This window comes from Anas acuta, chromosome 19 (genome assembly GCF_963932015.1).
Source record: "Anas acuta chromosome 19, bAnaAcu1.1, whole genome shotgun sequence".
NCBI lineage: Eukaryota > Metazoa > Chordata > Aves > Anseriformes > Anatidae > Anas > Anas acuta.
This window is the reverse complement of record NC_088997.1, coordinates 4,134,502-4,149,554: the sequence shown is the minus strand read 5'-3', so window position 1 is coordinate 4,149,554 and position 15,053 is coordinate 4,134,502. Positions and strand designations below refer to the sequence as shown.

At 41.3% G+C, this 15,053-nt stretch overlaps 2 protein-coding genes across 3 annotated transcripts in view; one reads left to right on the top strand and one right to left on the bottom strand.

Annotated features, from left to right (window-relative positions):
• ITGAE (integrin subunit alpha E) overlaps positions 1-14,179 on the top strand; it is a 32,538-nt gene extending 18,359 nt beyond the window's left edge. Inside the window, exons 22-36 of one of the 2 annotated variants that reach the window (XM_068655961.1) lie at positions 677-813; positions 1,171-1,319; positions 1,886-2,014; positions 3,313-3,380; positions 3,792-3,927; positions 4,215-4,316; positions 4,619-4,695; positions 5,605-5,682; positions 6,135-6,201; positions 6,286-6,393; positions 10,470-10,553; positions 10,656-10,757; positions 11,225-11,320; positions 11,962-12,072; positions 12,529-14,179. In XM_068655961.1, coding sequence (XP_068512062.1) covers positions 677-813; positions 1,171-1,319; positions 1,886-2,014; positions 3,313-3,380; positions 3,792-3,927; positions 4,215-4,316; positions 4,619-4,695; positions 5,605-5,682; positions 6,135-6,201; positions 6,286-6,393; positions 10,470-10,553; positions 10,656-10,757; positions 11,225-11,320; positions 11,962-12,072; positions 12,529-12,609 — 1,525 coding nt within the window. In that variant the 3' untranslated portion in view covers positions 12,610-14,179. The remainder of the gene's footprint in view (positions 1-676; positions 814-1,170; positions 1,320-1,885; positions 2,015-3,312; positions 3,381-3,791; positions 3,928-4,214; positions 4,317-4,618; positions 4,696-5,604; positions 5,683-6,134; positions 6,202-6,285; positions 6,394-10,469; positions 10,554-10,655; positions 10,758-11,224; positions 11,321-11,961; positions 12,073-12,528) is intronic. The other variant, XM_068655962.1, reaches the window with a different exon arrangement.
• Positions 5,165-9,705, bottom strand: HASPIN (histone H3 associated protein kinase). Its single transcript, XM_068655964.1, has one exon. The coding sequence runs from the start codon at positions 9,443-9,445 to the stop codon at positions 7,010-7,012; it is 2,436 nt and encodes an 811-aa protein (XP_068512065.1). The 5' UTR covers positions 9,446-9,705; the 3' UTR covers positions 5,165-7,009.
• Positions 14,180-15,053: the final 874 nt, after the last annotated feature.

Sequence of the window (15,053 nt, the reverse complement as noted above, 5' to 3'; positions counted from 1 at the left end):
GCACTGTGTAATGATTCTATTTTTAATTTGGCATTGGACAGACATTAAAAAAATCTTTCCCAGTGCTAGAAGAAATCATATAAAATGTAAAGCTATTAGCTCAAGTTGCAAAGGCTTTTGCCTTTGAATGCCTAAGGCTTTGAGCAAGTATGAGATAATGAACATTAAGACGTATGTTAATTGGTTAACATCTATAATTCAGCACTGATGGTTTTAGTCATTTAGACAAAAAATCTTCTTGACAAACCTTGCCTTATTTTCAATCAGATGTCTGGTAGCTGAATGACTTGTGGAGTTCACAAGGGCTAAGACATGATGAGCAGATTTGATTTTGTTCTTGCATTTTGTATTTGGAAACAAATTGTAGATAAATAGAGAATTTTTACCACTAGATAATGAGTTCATCTAATGGAAACATAAACAGTGAGTTTAATTCTGAAACTCTAGCTATATTGGTGTATTTTGGCTGTCTGTTCCTTCAGGCTCATGGGATTTTGTACATTCTCAGTGTTCCCAGCAGAAACTGGAACTTCTGTAAATAGGCTAGCTTGGTCCAGGTGAAATATCATGGAAAAGCTGAGCACTTGTTAAGCTTGCTGCCAGGATTTCTTAAAATATTTTTTCCTGAATGTTTCAAAAATTTAATTCTGTTTCTTATTTGCTCTCCACTGACTAGCTCGAGACCAGTTGTTCACTTTCTCACCAGCATGAGATTCAACCCTGAGAGAATAGTAATTTTCCAGAACAGCAGCAGCATTGTTACAGCAAAACTGTGTTTCAATATAACCTCAGCTTTACCAGTGTCTCAACAAGGTAATAAATGGGAATTGTGATCAGACTAAAATCTATGGTCCTACACCATATTAGAAACTTGGCATTGTGGACAATTTCTGGTACATCTGAAAAAGAATTTTGAAAATCTTGCATATTGTATCTCAGCCTAAACTTTCAGATCCTTTGTACGGTGCATGAGCAGGCAATGTAGGGGTCATTGGAAAAGCTTTTCCATTTTGCTTGGCTTGTGGGAAGATGTTGGAAATATATCACCATGTTTTTTTCCTCTTCTGTGAATGTTGGAGCTACAGATCCGAACTCTGTTCCCCTTCATTCACTGATGCTTTGCAATTGCTTTGTTCTGAGCACACAAGAAATTCCTGTCTGTGTTTCCAGTGTTTTCACAGTTACATATTCTCTACACGGTGGACTTAGATGTGAAAAAGGCAAAGAAGAGATTACAGTTTAAGGATCAGAACACCACAACAAGTGGAAAGCTCTTAGTCAGAGAGCACACATGCTCTGAGCTGCAGCTTTTCACGCAGGTAGGTGATGTTGGTCAGACTCACTACAGAAAGAAGGGTTAAGAGGAGAGGATTTTTAACGGAATCTGCATGATGATTAATATCCCTTGAAATGCAAAATTACTATAATTGGGTGGTTTTTCTGGGTGTTAGACTTGCTAAGCATGTTTTATAGCTGAGGGGAATGTGTACCATCTTGATTTGTATTCCTATAAATCAAACTGTCATCCTGTTGGGTTTGTGTGAAGTATTTATAAGAGTTGCAAGAGTTGTCAGAGAGTCATGAAACTCTAAAGGATTTAAACAAACATAAGGGAAAACATTTTTTACAATGTATAACTGAATTGGTGAATGCATTACCCAGAGGATGTCATGGGATCCAAATGTATAAAATCCCTCAAAAAACATTTGGCAAATTTATGGTCCACTGATGGCTATTAAAATCAGTGGCCTAAAGGTAACATCTGAGTCAGAAGGTCCCTAAATATGCCACATGACAGAAGCTGTAACAGATGTAATGTGTGAAGACTGTTTTGCATTTTAATATCCAGATACTTTATCAGTTTCATGTTCTTCCTTTCTTGTAGCCATGTGACTTCGACTGTTTTTCCAATGTTTATCTGAGAGTTAAATATGAGCTCTGTGAGAAAAATGATCGTACGGAGTTTGCTGTTCCTGTGCTTGATAAATATCAGCCATCAGAAATGCATTTTCAGGTAATAAAATACTGAAGAGCTCTTCTCTTTCCAGAATGCAAAGCCTTTACTATTAAAAAGAATAATAATCATGTTTTTCTTAGCCTTTGTATGTTGCCTTCTCCCCTCTGCTAGCTTTTCTAGTTATCATTATTGTATTCCAGGTAGACTTTAGGCCCAGGTTTCCCCCAAACAGATACTATTACCCTATTAAGAGAATCTCCTCTCTAGGATCCAACCTTTTACTTTTGACCACATTCCTCCTGGGTCTCTGTTTAAGATGAGATTAGATGCTACATGTGAAGAAGGCAGATTGGTTTTATGTTTTGTGAAGTACTTTTCATCATTTGAATGGTGTACTTAGTAATACCTACAAAATTTTTGAGTGAATGGATTTTAAAAATAATGAAAATTAGGTATACATATATAATTTGTTTAGATTTACTCGTTTCAAAGCAATAGTTGTAACGCTGCAAACTCCCAATGAACTGAACCTCTAAGTTTGAGATCCTGTTTCCGCACTTGCAGTTCAGGACACGTTAATCTGGCCCTTTTTCACAGTTACTCTAAAATCCAAATCACAAAGCTCTGTAAAGAGGCATCTTTGGCTGCTTAATAGGTGTCTTAAACCACAATTCAATATTTAATTAGCAGTCAATAAAGCGTAGGACAGAAAAGTTAGTATCACACTTAGCACTGAGTGATAATGAACACTAATTACCATAGTTGCCATAGTCTTAGACATTATGATGATACATTTATATCCTAAGAATAATTCATGAGATTCATGACTGTTGGTCAGTTTTGCTTATTACTTGTGCACCCCAAAGCTAACTATTAATTTTCACTGAACTTCTGCAGAAACATCAGCCACAGACAGATTTTTATTGTTGAATAAAACTATTGCTAAAGGAAGTAACCTCATCGCTACAAAATAGTGAGCCTATAAAATGGCATACATGTATCATATGAAAATGTTTATTCAAGAAAAACACATTGTCCCTGAAAATTAACATTATTGTCCTGTGGCAATCTAGGTATAAACAACTGGCAATTGTTTAACAAGACCTTACCCCTGCTGAAGACTTTATGTCCTAATGAAATCAGAACTTTTCCTGGGAGTTAAATTACAAACTGCACTACTTACTACATCACTAGAGGGTCCTTTTTGTCCAACTTCTCCTTAACTGAGGTCAAGGGAATTTTGATTTTCAGAGAAGGACCCCTGTATGTATGTGTATACGTAAAGATATGTTAAACCTGCTACCTTGGAAAAATCAGGACTGTTAAATTTTAACTTGATCTGTGTTTGCTTTCAGTTGCCTTACAAGAAGGACTGCAACAAGACCATCTGTACTGCTCATTTAACTTTGACAAGTCAGATTCAGTGAGTCAAAGTAGTTGTATTACTTGGATTTTTTTATTTAGCATTCATATAACAGGCCATCTTTGTGCATAAGGCATTTTGTTTACTTCATTGTAAAAAGTCACCCTGGAGACTCACTGGAAAATTAATCAGCTGGAACAATGTTTAAAAGCTGTTGATGTAAAAGAGAAACAAAAAAATGTTACCTAAAGTTTGGAGATAACTGCTTTCAATATTAAGAAGAAAGCATTTTCCTACACACCCTGAACAATAATGAATAATTAATTGAGCTGTTGCATTATCCTGTGTGTGAAAGTACTTCAAGGGAGTTATTACCAGAACCAAAATAGGTCTCTTATTTAAAAACAAACTTCAAGAAATTACATGTAACTTCTTTTACATGAAGCCTAATATTTTTCTCTCTGCTTCTAGAAACGAATTAGTGGTGGGCTACACTAAAGAAGTGTCCATGAATTTTTTACTAAATAACACTGGAGATGACTCATACATGACAACTATGGTCTTGTACTATCCTAAAAATCTCCATTTTAAGAAGGTGACAGCTAAGGTAAGATCACAGAACAACTGTTCAGCTAGTTGCAGAAAGAAAACAGTGCTGAAAGAAAACACAACTCTGCCTCCCATTCATTTACTACCTAAGTGAATCTTGAATAAAGGTTGGGGGAGGGACAGTATTTTAGTTGTCAGAAATACAGCCTGAATTACTAGATTTATCTAAGACTCCCAAGCTTTTATTGGGCTACTTGCACCTAATTCATTTTATGGGAGGAGACAGAATTGAATTTCCCAGTTTATTTTTATTGCTATTGAAGAGCATCCTTGTTCTGTTGGCAGCCATCCTCTCCTGCTGTTCACTGTGGCCTGCCAATACAATTCACTTCTGTGGAGATATCCTTGAACTGCAGAATTGGGCATCCAGTATTCAAGAAGACAACAGTAAGTGGAGATGATAATTTTCATTTTTCCCTTCCTCTACATGGTACTTTGAGTAGCTGTGCTGGCATCCCCCACCTTTACAGTTAGGCCATAGCATCTCTTCTTTCAAACTCAGCTTATCACCCACATGCATTTTCTCAAGACAGGTGACTTTCCAAATTCCTGCACTTTAACTCTTCCAGAAAGGAATGCTGAGCAGAAAATACATTAGCCATCATGTTTTAACAGTATCCTAGTGAGTTAAAGACTGTATTTACAGGGTAATCAATATTTTGTTATATCTTTCTCTTTCCTCAAAATAGGCAATGTTCTCCGTGATTTGGCAATTAGATGAAAGTGTATTCCCAAATAACTCTGCAATCACTGTTAATATCACCAAGTGAGTATTGCTATTTTCAACACAAAATACACTGTAAAAGAAATTCTGTAATTCCTATTCAGTATCCATACTATTTATCTGTCACTAGTTTCACAAAATTGTACTTGTCCTTTTCAATCTCCTAAAGCATTTGGACCCATATAAAAATCTTTCCTTTATTATTTTAGCTTTGCTCTTACTTCATTATTTCAGTAAAAGATAGAATATCCCTTAAGTTTCTAATTTAAGTATAGTATGTATTTAAAACCTTGTGTTTCCTAAACTGGAAAACTTGGTTCTGACATCCTCCTTCGTTATCAGAGAAAACAGATGAGTAACATAATCCAGCTCTGTTCCAAGTAGAACTATTATTCCAAATAGTCAGGATGAGGATGTATTCAAGTTATTTTTCTCGATCAGGGCTTTCTAATACAGGGAAGTTACTATTCCTTTCTTGTCACATTCCTCTCATTAACTTGAATGGGACTGATTAGCACACAACACTTTATTAAAAAGCATTTTTAAAAAGGAAATGAGGACTCATCTCTGGCAACTTCACTGCAAGTACACTTTAAGGCAAAGGTTTATACATGAGTTTAATGTCCAGATTTTTTGAAAGGTGAGAAGCTTTTAAATTTTGATTAATTAAGGCATTATTACGTATTCACAAATGGGAATATGTGGAGAAATATTCCAAGGCAATGGCAGCTTCCAAAATCCATAGTAATGAAGGGCTACTCCAACATTACTGCGGTATGTTAACCCACAGGAGAGCATGATGGCACCCCTTCTTTCATAAGTTACTGCCATTCCGTGTTTCCATCCCTCTTGTATAGCAAATATCCACAATCTGGCAACCATAGAAATAGAAAACCAAGGCAGGCAGATAATAAAGCTGTTTCATCAAATTATTTTTTTTTTCTTTTAAAGCATAAATGAAAATACCACCATTCTGACTGAAAAACATGTCCTTGATGTCAGATATGCGTTCACTGCAGTTCTTACCAAGTAAGTTTTAAGAATATTCAATTACATTATATTACTTTAGTCAATTAGAGGAAAAAAGGGTTGAGAGGATGCCTGGTAGGATTCCAGCACAATTTCCATCTTAATAGTTTCAAGCATTGCAGGTTGTCAAGTTGCTTTCTGTGGTATAAGACAGCAAAAGTAAAGAGTCTGGAAGATGGAACAACAAAACATAGGCAGGGAGATAACTAGGGTCAAATATAAACCCTTAACTATTTAACTGATTTAAAAATACCTTCAAGATTGCTTCAAGGATGCATCTAATTGATAGACTGCATATATGCCCATATACAGACTGTAACTAACATTCCTTTTTAACAAATTTGATCATGCTACCTCCTTATTACTTAATGCATGTGGATCATTGGATGTACTGATGTTCAATAATAATTAAATTCAATGTTCACTTAGTTTTAATTTATCTTCCTCTGCAGGCCAGTGTCTTTAATGTACATGAACGTTCGCCAAGGACTACTTGAAAACAAAGAATTTAAATTTAATGTAAGTATAGCTTCAAATTTAGTTCATCTCATCTGTCTGCAATCAGGACTAAAGAACACTTACCTTGTGCATTTTCTTCCGTAGATAAATGGAGAAAATCGCTTTAATGCTACCATCAAGTTACAGATTTGGTTTCCTGTCATTGTACAAGGTCAGAACATAGCAACTGTGAAAAATGCATCAGGAACACAGGTACTTCCTGTTTGTGTTTTGTTTTTTTTGTTTTTGTTTTTTTCCCCATAACACAATACCTCTTTGCTGGCCCTTACAGAGGAAAAAAGGTTGTATTATTGCAGATTAGGATTTTTTTTAAAAAACTACACTACAGAAACTTCAGGAAATTTTATAGCATTATTCCAAGTACATGTTGGGCCAAACTGAGCAAAAGTTCGTTTTAAAAACTAAGTCAAAAGGTAGGTGTTCTCTCCCTTTCTATCCCTAACTGGGCTAACAATATTTACCTTTGTCTATCTTTTTGTTTGTTTGTTTTAATTTGTAAGAAATAAATATAGTAAGGGAAGAGCTTCTAATAATCTAAGTGGAATTCAGGACATGAAGCCTGAAGAGATCTTTTCCCCCCACCTCCAATGTCAAGTCTGTTCCCTTTCACCCTCACCCCTCAAAAAAGTACATATGGAAACATCTTAAAGCAGGTGGCTTTTTTTGTGCATTTTTACACATTTTTCATACTGGTAACTGATTGTAACATTTCTTCATCATGTCAACATTTAAAAAGACCATAGAGAAAAAAGACAAAGGAGAAAGGGGCATCAGTGACTTAGTTCTTGGAAGCATTGTGCTCCTTTACTCACTGGAAGAGGCTGCTGCTATGCAAAACTTCACTGGCAGACCCAAAGGTCAATACTTCTTTATGGAACTTAATGAGCTGCTGCTTTATTTTTCTCAAGACAGAATTTGATTCTTTTTTCTTGTAAACCACATCTTTCAAAAGTTTATCTGACAAATAGTGCAACCAGAGGACATTGCTGTGTGGATGATAGTCAGTCCAGCTGTTGGAGTTCTCTGCTTTCATTTGCCTGTAGATATCAAACTGGTAGTCTCCCGTGCCTTGGAACAGCTCTTCGTCAGTTGAAAGGTCACAAAATACAGTTAACCCATCTTTCTCCAGCCGAGACAAGGTATAATCTATGATGTTGACATGGATCCCACGTGTGGGGATTGTGCACGTCGTCCCATTTAACACATAATTAAGCTCTTTGACATCTGTTTTCTTTACCAGCACATTCCCCCAGTGTAAGTCTCTGTGCTCAAAGTGCAGTTCCTGTTCTGCCACAGCCAGGGAAGCAGTCACCTGGTGCAAAATGCTTTTTGCTGAAGCCACCGAATTCAATCTTTTTCTCATGTTCTCCAAGTCACTGCCTCCAAATTCAAACTCCAGAACCATGAAGAGTTGCTCTTTCCCAAAAAGGTCTGGCCGATCATTTTCTGATCCTGTTACTTTATCATATTTGTCCCAAGCTTCTAAGAGATACTTAGGATAGGCCCCTTGAACACAGTGCACAGAGTACAAGCTAACAAACCCTACAGTCCTGTTCACAGACTCTTCAGACAGAAGACTGAGTTCCTTTGAAATTATTATCTCTGGTAGAATCTCTCCAAAGCTTTTTTGAGCTTCACCATTCACTCTTTCAGTCCCCTCAATGGGAATTATTTTTAAGGCCACAGGTCCTCTATTACTGTCAATCTGGAAAACCTCTCCGAACACCCCTTCTCCAATTTTCTTGCAATCTTTCATCTTATCTAAAGGAATGCATTCCTCAAAAGTGATAGGTCTCTCCTGCTGGCATTCCCCCAAAACCTTCTCTGCATCTGTAAGCATTACCTCCAGGCCTGAACAGGCATTCCTGGGGACCAGCAGTATCATGGAGGAAGCAGATAAAGCACAGTACTGAGCCATACTAGAATTTGGGGTTGCTTGGTGCCCTGTAACCTCGGAATTCACAGAAGGGGTACAAAGGATGCTATTGTAGGAACACTCGTCTGCAGTAACTTTCTTTTTCTTATGGAAGGACAAAGATGCTCGAAGTCTACCCCAGGCATAGGAGTTATTGAGGAATGAACAATCGTTGTCTCTTGTATCTACAGATATTTCCCGACCACCCTTCTTCCTTCCTTTTGGTCTTAGTTGGGGTCTGAAAAAGGAGTTATTAGCCTGCTGCTGTCTCTTATTTTTGAGTCTTTGGGGACAGAGCCTCATTTGTCTATCCCACCGACTGGCACTGAAGCCACTGATGCAAGCTCTTCTACAGGCACTTCCCTCTGCAGAACCGACCTTGGTGCGTTTGTTTTTATACTCCACCATTCCTTGAGGGCCTAAAGGTGACGCTGGCTTCTGGCAGGAAGGTTCAGCACCTGCCTTCTTGTCAGCTTTCATGCTCATCAGCCACAGCGGCACTTCCTGACGGTTCAAGACCACCACCGGTGTTGACTGGAGCTTGGTTTTCCCTCCCTGAGCGCTCAGGCTTCCTTCTGCTGAACCTCCCTTTACATCATCGCCTGGCTCTTCGGCCCTGCCACCACCACAGGGGGTGGAGTGCAGGGGCTCACCGCGAGCGGGAGGAACACTTGTGCTTTGCTGCAGGAACAGGGCTCCCCTCACGGACGCCCTCAGAACCCTGCCGACCCTTTGTGGCGACGCCTCCACCTCCGCCTCTCCCCTCAACGACTCGGGCGTGCCGGGCTCGCTGCCGAGCGAGGCATCCTGCCCCCCTCCGGGTGACGAGAAGAGCTCCAGGCTGCCCTGCAGCCCCGAGCCGCCCCCCTCCAGTCTCAGCTCGGCCGGCGGGGTGCGGCGGCTCCGGCGGGGCGCCCACTGCGGGGTGCTGCAGAGCAGGGGGCGCCGAGCCCCGCGGGACGGCCCCTGGCGGCGGCGGGCGGCGCGGGGAGGCAGCGGGGAAGGCGACGGGGAGCTGAGGGCGGGCGGCCGGTTCTCCTTCCCATCCTTCTCCTGGGTGGCGGCGCCGCGCCGGCTCCGCAGACACCGAGCCCGGGCGGGGCGCTCACCCAGCGGCTGCCGGCGGCGTTTGCCGGGCGGAGAGAAATCGGGGTCGTCCGAAGCGGCGGAGAGGGCGCTGGAGCAAGCGGAGCTGGAGCCGGCCGAGGTGGAGCTGAAGAGCCGCCTGCGGTCCTGAGGCGGCGAAATCCAGCGGGAGGGCTGAGGCAGCGGGCGGAGGTGGCCGCCGCGCCGCGAGTACGTGCGGAGGAGCCGCGGCTGCAGCGGCATGGCCGGGCCGGGCCGGGCCTGCCTGAGGGGAGCCGCCGAGCCCGCCCGCCCGCCCGCCGCCGTTTCAAACGGGGCCTCGCGAGACTGCGGCGGGCGGGAGCGGGGCGGGGCGGGGCGGGCACAGGCTCAAAATGGCCGACGGTGGAATGGAGGCGGGGAGAGGAAGTGGTCAGTGCCCCGTGTTGTGAGAGGGATCGCCCCGAGCACCTCGCGAAGGGTGGTGTCCAGCGGGGCTTGGATTTCTCCAGAGGAGAATCTGCAGCCTCTCTGGGCAGCCTGTCCCAGCGCTCTGTCCCCCTCACAGCAAAGTGAGCCCCTCATATTGAGCCAGAACCTCCTGTTTGTGCCTCTTGCATCTCGTCCTGTCACCAGGCACAACTGAAAGGAGTCCAGCTGCATCCTCTCAACACACTCCCTTCAGATCTTTATGTATATTGACATGGTCTCCACTCAGTCTTCCCTTTCCCAGGGTAAACAGGCCTGGTACAACAGCCTGTTCTTGTACAACAGGTGCTCCAGTCATCTAATCATTTTAGCTCTCATCTGAGCTCACTCCAGTAGTTCCATGGCCTTCTTGTACCAGGAAGCCCACAACTGGACACAGCACTCCACGTGTGGCCTCATCAGGGCTGAGATAATCAGTGATAGGAGTAGAGGGAATGGCCTCAAGTTGCATCAGGAGAGGTTCAAGTTGGAAATTAGGAGACATTTCTTCTCAGAAAGAGCAGTCAGGCATTGGAATAGGTTGCCCAGGGAGGTGTTGGGTCACCAGCCCTGGGGGTGTATACGGAAAGGTTGGACATGGTGCTTGGGGACGTGGTTCAGTGGGTGGTATTGGTGATAGGGGAATGGTTGGACCAGATGATCTTGAAGGTCTTTTCCAACCTTAATGATTCCGTGATTCCTCTGGGTTGGGGCTTTCCTCTGGGCTGGGGCTGTCCCGGCCTTTGCAGCGCTACCACACCGCTCTGTACATGCATTGGCATCGTGGTCAAGGCACTGAGCTGTAACTGTTCAATTTCAGGGTACAACAGAGTGCAGAATCAGCGATGAACTGGTGCTTCATCTAAGGGACTATTCCAACAGCACAGAACTAGAGGTGAGCCAGGTTGGTCCCTGCTGCTGTTGCAGCAGTTTACCACAAGGTGACAGGGTGGGTTCCCGTGGCATCCAGGGAGTTTACCCGTGGTTGACATCCCTGTCGTTGCAGGTCACTCAGGACGTGAAGTATCAGTGTGTGTATTGTTCCATCCAAGCAGATAATGAAAACATCACCGTGGCAGCTGAATTGTCCTTAATTAACGCAGACCAGGTATATGCGAAAGACCACACTTCTCTGGGTTTGTTTGCTAAAATCTGCTAGCTGCCAGAGGTTTCATGCAAGGATTTATTCTGCATCCCAGCAGAGATTTTGCTCTTCTGCGTATGATGCTATTTTCTGACCATGTGGAGCAAAAGTGATGTTTTATTCATGGCAGAGCCTCCCAGGAGGCACTTGGCTCTTAGAAGAGCTGCTGCATTCTCCTTACTTCCTTCAGAAATTGCTGCCCGTGAAATGATTGTTCCAATACCACAAGGTTTGGTCTAGACAATTTCTCATTACTGATAGTCGCATGGAAGGAGATGTACGCAGTATTCAGCTTGGTGGCAGCACTACACAGGGTAGTTCTTGCAGTCTGAAGAAGGATTTGCTGTTGCAACATGTGACACTTTTTTTTTCCCTCCAGACAAGACTGAAAAGTAACTCATGTTTTGTGCCTTCTACTTCTTACTCCATAGTTCTTGAAAAGAAGAATTGACCTCCTGATCCCTGCAAAAATCACCTTCGACAGGCAACTATATCAGGGGCTGAGAGAAGAGGAACATAATACTGAGGTATCTGAGCATTGTGCAGGCAGCTTGTTCCTTTTTGAGGGGCAGTAACAAGTGACAAATCCAGATGGTTTTGCTGAACCCAGAGAACCAATGATGTCTCCAGAATTAAATCCTGGGCCCTTTAAAGCAAATAGCTTTTCCGCTATTGAATTTAGTAAAATCAGGTTTTGATGATAGGATGAAAACAAAGGGAGGATATTTGCTAGTGCAGATCAACAATCTGAGAAGTTCTATGTGGAACTCTGTTTATCCTCTAACATGTCTGGCTAATACAGAGACCTCTTGTCTTCTCAAGGATTTCGACATGAATAATCGTCCTCTCTCCCTTGGAAAGTCATGGTTTTTATTCTGAAAATTGTCACTGGTGACTGTTGTAATCGCTGTAAACTCATAATGAAGACTTAGTAAATTTAATTCCCTTGACTAGTCTTGGAATAATAAAAACCATAAAACAAAACAAAACAAAACAAAATTTAATATTGCATTACAAAGCATCTGCAGAGGTAGATTAATGGGGCATCTAGCATAGAGTTTAAAGTTTGAATGCTAGCTCAAACTAAATAGCTTTCTCAGTTAAAAGCTGATGAGAAAAAGATAACCGGGCTTCAGTATGTGATAATTTGGCCTTGATTCTGTTTCAGATAACTCTTATCTTCCTGAAAGAGGAAGTGTTTGATCCTGTACCTATTGTCATACAAAGCTCTATTGGTGGACTTCTCGTGCTGTTGTTCATTATTCTGCTTCTCTGGAAGGTGGGTATCCTTCACGCACACACAACAAAACAGAAATCTTTTTGTAAGATGCATGCATGCTTTTAAGATTTCTCCAAGTATGAAAACAGTTTTTTTCAAATGCTCATTGAAAGACCTCTGCCACTTACTGTTGTAAGACATCAGTCTTACATTTTGAGCTATTTTGAGCATTGCAGTGTAGCCTCTAAAGACCTGTTTTGAAGTACTTTACCGAATGCTTGGATGTTTTGAGGTGTTTATAGATGTTCTGAAGAGTTTTGAACAATGTCAGCCTTTAGGCTTATAACTCTGTAAGAAGTCATACCTGGGTTGCATCCTGCATTTATTCATTCACTTACTGCGACTCTGACAGGGAAAAACTTGGAATTTTCTTTTTAAGAAAAGGGAAAAAATAATGCATTCACAAAGACTTAAGTTTTTTGTTTGTTTGTTTGTTTGTTTGTTTGTTTCTCTCAGTTTGGCTTTTTCAAAAGAAAATACAAGATCATGATGGAGCAAGAAGATAACAGCAAGAAGATACTTCCTGCACAAGACTAAGCTGGCCAAAGTAGAACCCTCTGCATTCTGTCACCATCTTTTTGGAAATACCAGAGTCAAAGTCTGGCTAAGATGCAAAATGATTCTTGTTCCCTGAGCTGGGGTAGATCTATAGGACTCCAGACTTTGGGACTCCTCCAAGTTCCTGTTCTGACCATAGGGGCCCTGCGCTTTTGGGCAATCTAGTTGCGTGCTTGTTTAATTTGAGCTCACCACTCATCATAGAAGGGCTGTCTGGCGTTGATAAACTAGACTCCCCATGACATATTTTGCTTTAATGTAGAAATGCTAGGAAAAAATCAGCTTGGAGCCTGTTATATTGGATTATAGTCTTAATTGTGATGCTGAGTGGTTCTTAAAATGATTTTAATACTGAGTAGCTTCTGAATAGATTAAAATAGAAATAGATTAGTGGAAGCTTCCTATTCTGCTATTGCTAATGAAAATGCAGAGACGAGCATTTTGCATATAAGTGTATATACTTATATATGAGAATATATATATATATTTGTCTATTTTAATACAGTAGAGTATGTTCCTTGATATCTCTGGTTCTTGGAATGAGAAGTGTATATGTCGTGATTTGAATTTTGTACTTTACAGGGTCGTTTCTGGTTTTGCATTGTCAGTTGCTTTCAGATCCTGATATGGTCACAAATAAAAATTTGCATTATGGGCCTTATTACCAATTTAGACAGTCTCTTCCTGTATGAAAGGTCTCCTCTTGGGTTTTTCTCTCATGTTTGGCTAACCAAAAACCTCACAAATCTGATATGTATTTACACACAGCAGTAGAATAAACACAGATTTTTGTCCGGATCTTCAGAAGGCAAACTGTTTGCTATCTCTTTTGGCTTAACCAGTATTGCCTGATGGAAAGCTAAAGTTAACAAGCTGTGGTCTGCCTTTAAGTTTCCTTGTATAATTTGTGTTTAGTACTTGGATAGTACTATTAATATATCTCTTCAAAGCTATTACAGAGATCACCTTCATGATGTGTTAGGCATTCTGCAGGCTGTACAACTCTGGATATGTCCCACCTCTAAATTTGGCTGCCAAACAGGTGGAAGTTAAAGGTGCTAAGTGCACTGGCCTGCTTGCTTAGCGCAAAAGAGAAAACAACCAGAGCAAGGTATTAGCTGAGGAGTGTAAGGCCCCCATGTCAGTTTCAGCTGTGCAAGAGAGAGAGAGGTGGTGAGAATTCGTGCTGTCATCCAGCTCAGTCAACAGCAGCAGCCATTCTTTCCTGATTTTTTCTCTCTGGCTGATTGTAGAGTTCCTTGGAGCTGCATACAAAGTGTGAGTCACTCCAAATCTGTTTACAACTGTCAGGGATTTGAGACTAACTAGGAGAGAGTTGAGAAAAGAAAGTCTCATCTGAATCAAAGAACCACTTATTGCAGTTTTTTTTTTTTTTGATAACAGCTCTGTACCATTTGGAAAGAATGTGCTTTGTCTGGTCCAAATGGCTTTACTGTACCCCCTAACTGTTACTCCTTTTTTTTAATTTAATATTTTTATTTTTTTTAATAAATTATTTCAAAAGACCCCTGCCTGTGTATAACACTTCATGGTTAAAAATTTGTGTATTTTGTCGTACCATTTCCCAGGTAGCATTGCAGGTCTCTGGAGCTACTGTCCATCTTTCAGTCTATGTTTTGGTAGAACAGTCTGCATGTTCCTGAGTGAATGGACTTCGATGAGGCCTTAAGTACATGAAAAGCAGAATATGCTGAGTGGAGAGAGAATGCCTTTGAAGGGCTTCAGGCAAGCAAGCAGCTGAGTGACTGAGGTGGTAGCATTATAAAGAAGCCACCTACTTTTTCATAGCTTCCTTATTTATTCACTTACTAATTTATTTTTAAGTTGTGGGCCATGTTGGCTTTTCTTAGGAGAAGAAAATTTGTTGTCTGTTTTTTTCCACAGCTCTAGACAGGTCTTGTACCGAGCAACACTTGGGACAGATAGCTGTGCTGTTGTGAAAGGACTGTGATATACCAGCAGCTGTGCTTTTGCTGCCAGTCTCCCTAGGAGCCATCTAGCCCATCCTCCCTACCAGACCTTCACCGTTCCATACCAAAGTCCTATCTGTTCTGAAGCACCTAGAGATCTCTACAGTCAGATCACACTTCGCAAGATTTTGCACAGAAAAAAAAAAACTGTTGGTAGTTTTTTGATTACTTTCCCTTAGGAAAGATTGTTAATTGTATACGTTTGAGCTAAGAATAAGGAGTTGCAAGAAGACTTTTATCTTCTTGAGGCTAAACAAGCCCAGCTCCTTCAGCCAATCTTGTTATACTCTCTCTTCTTCATTTTTTTTTCTTCTTCTTCTTCTAGGTTTTTCTCTGAATTAACTATCCCTCATTACTCAGATTCCTTTTGTTGTCCCTTAAGGCTCTCAAAGAGGTCAGTTCTTGCAGTGGGTTATGCTATTTTCCTTTTTA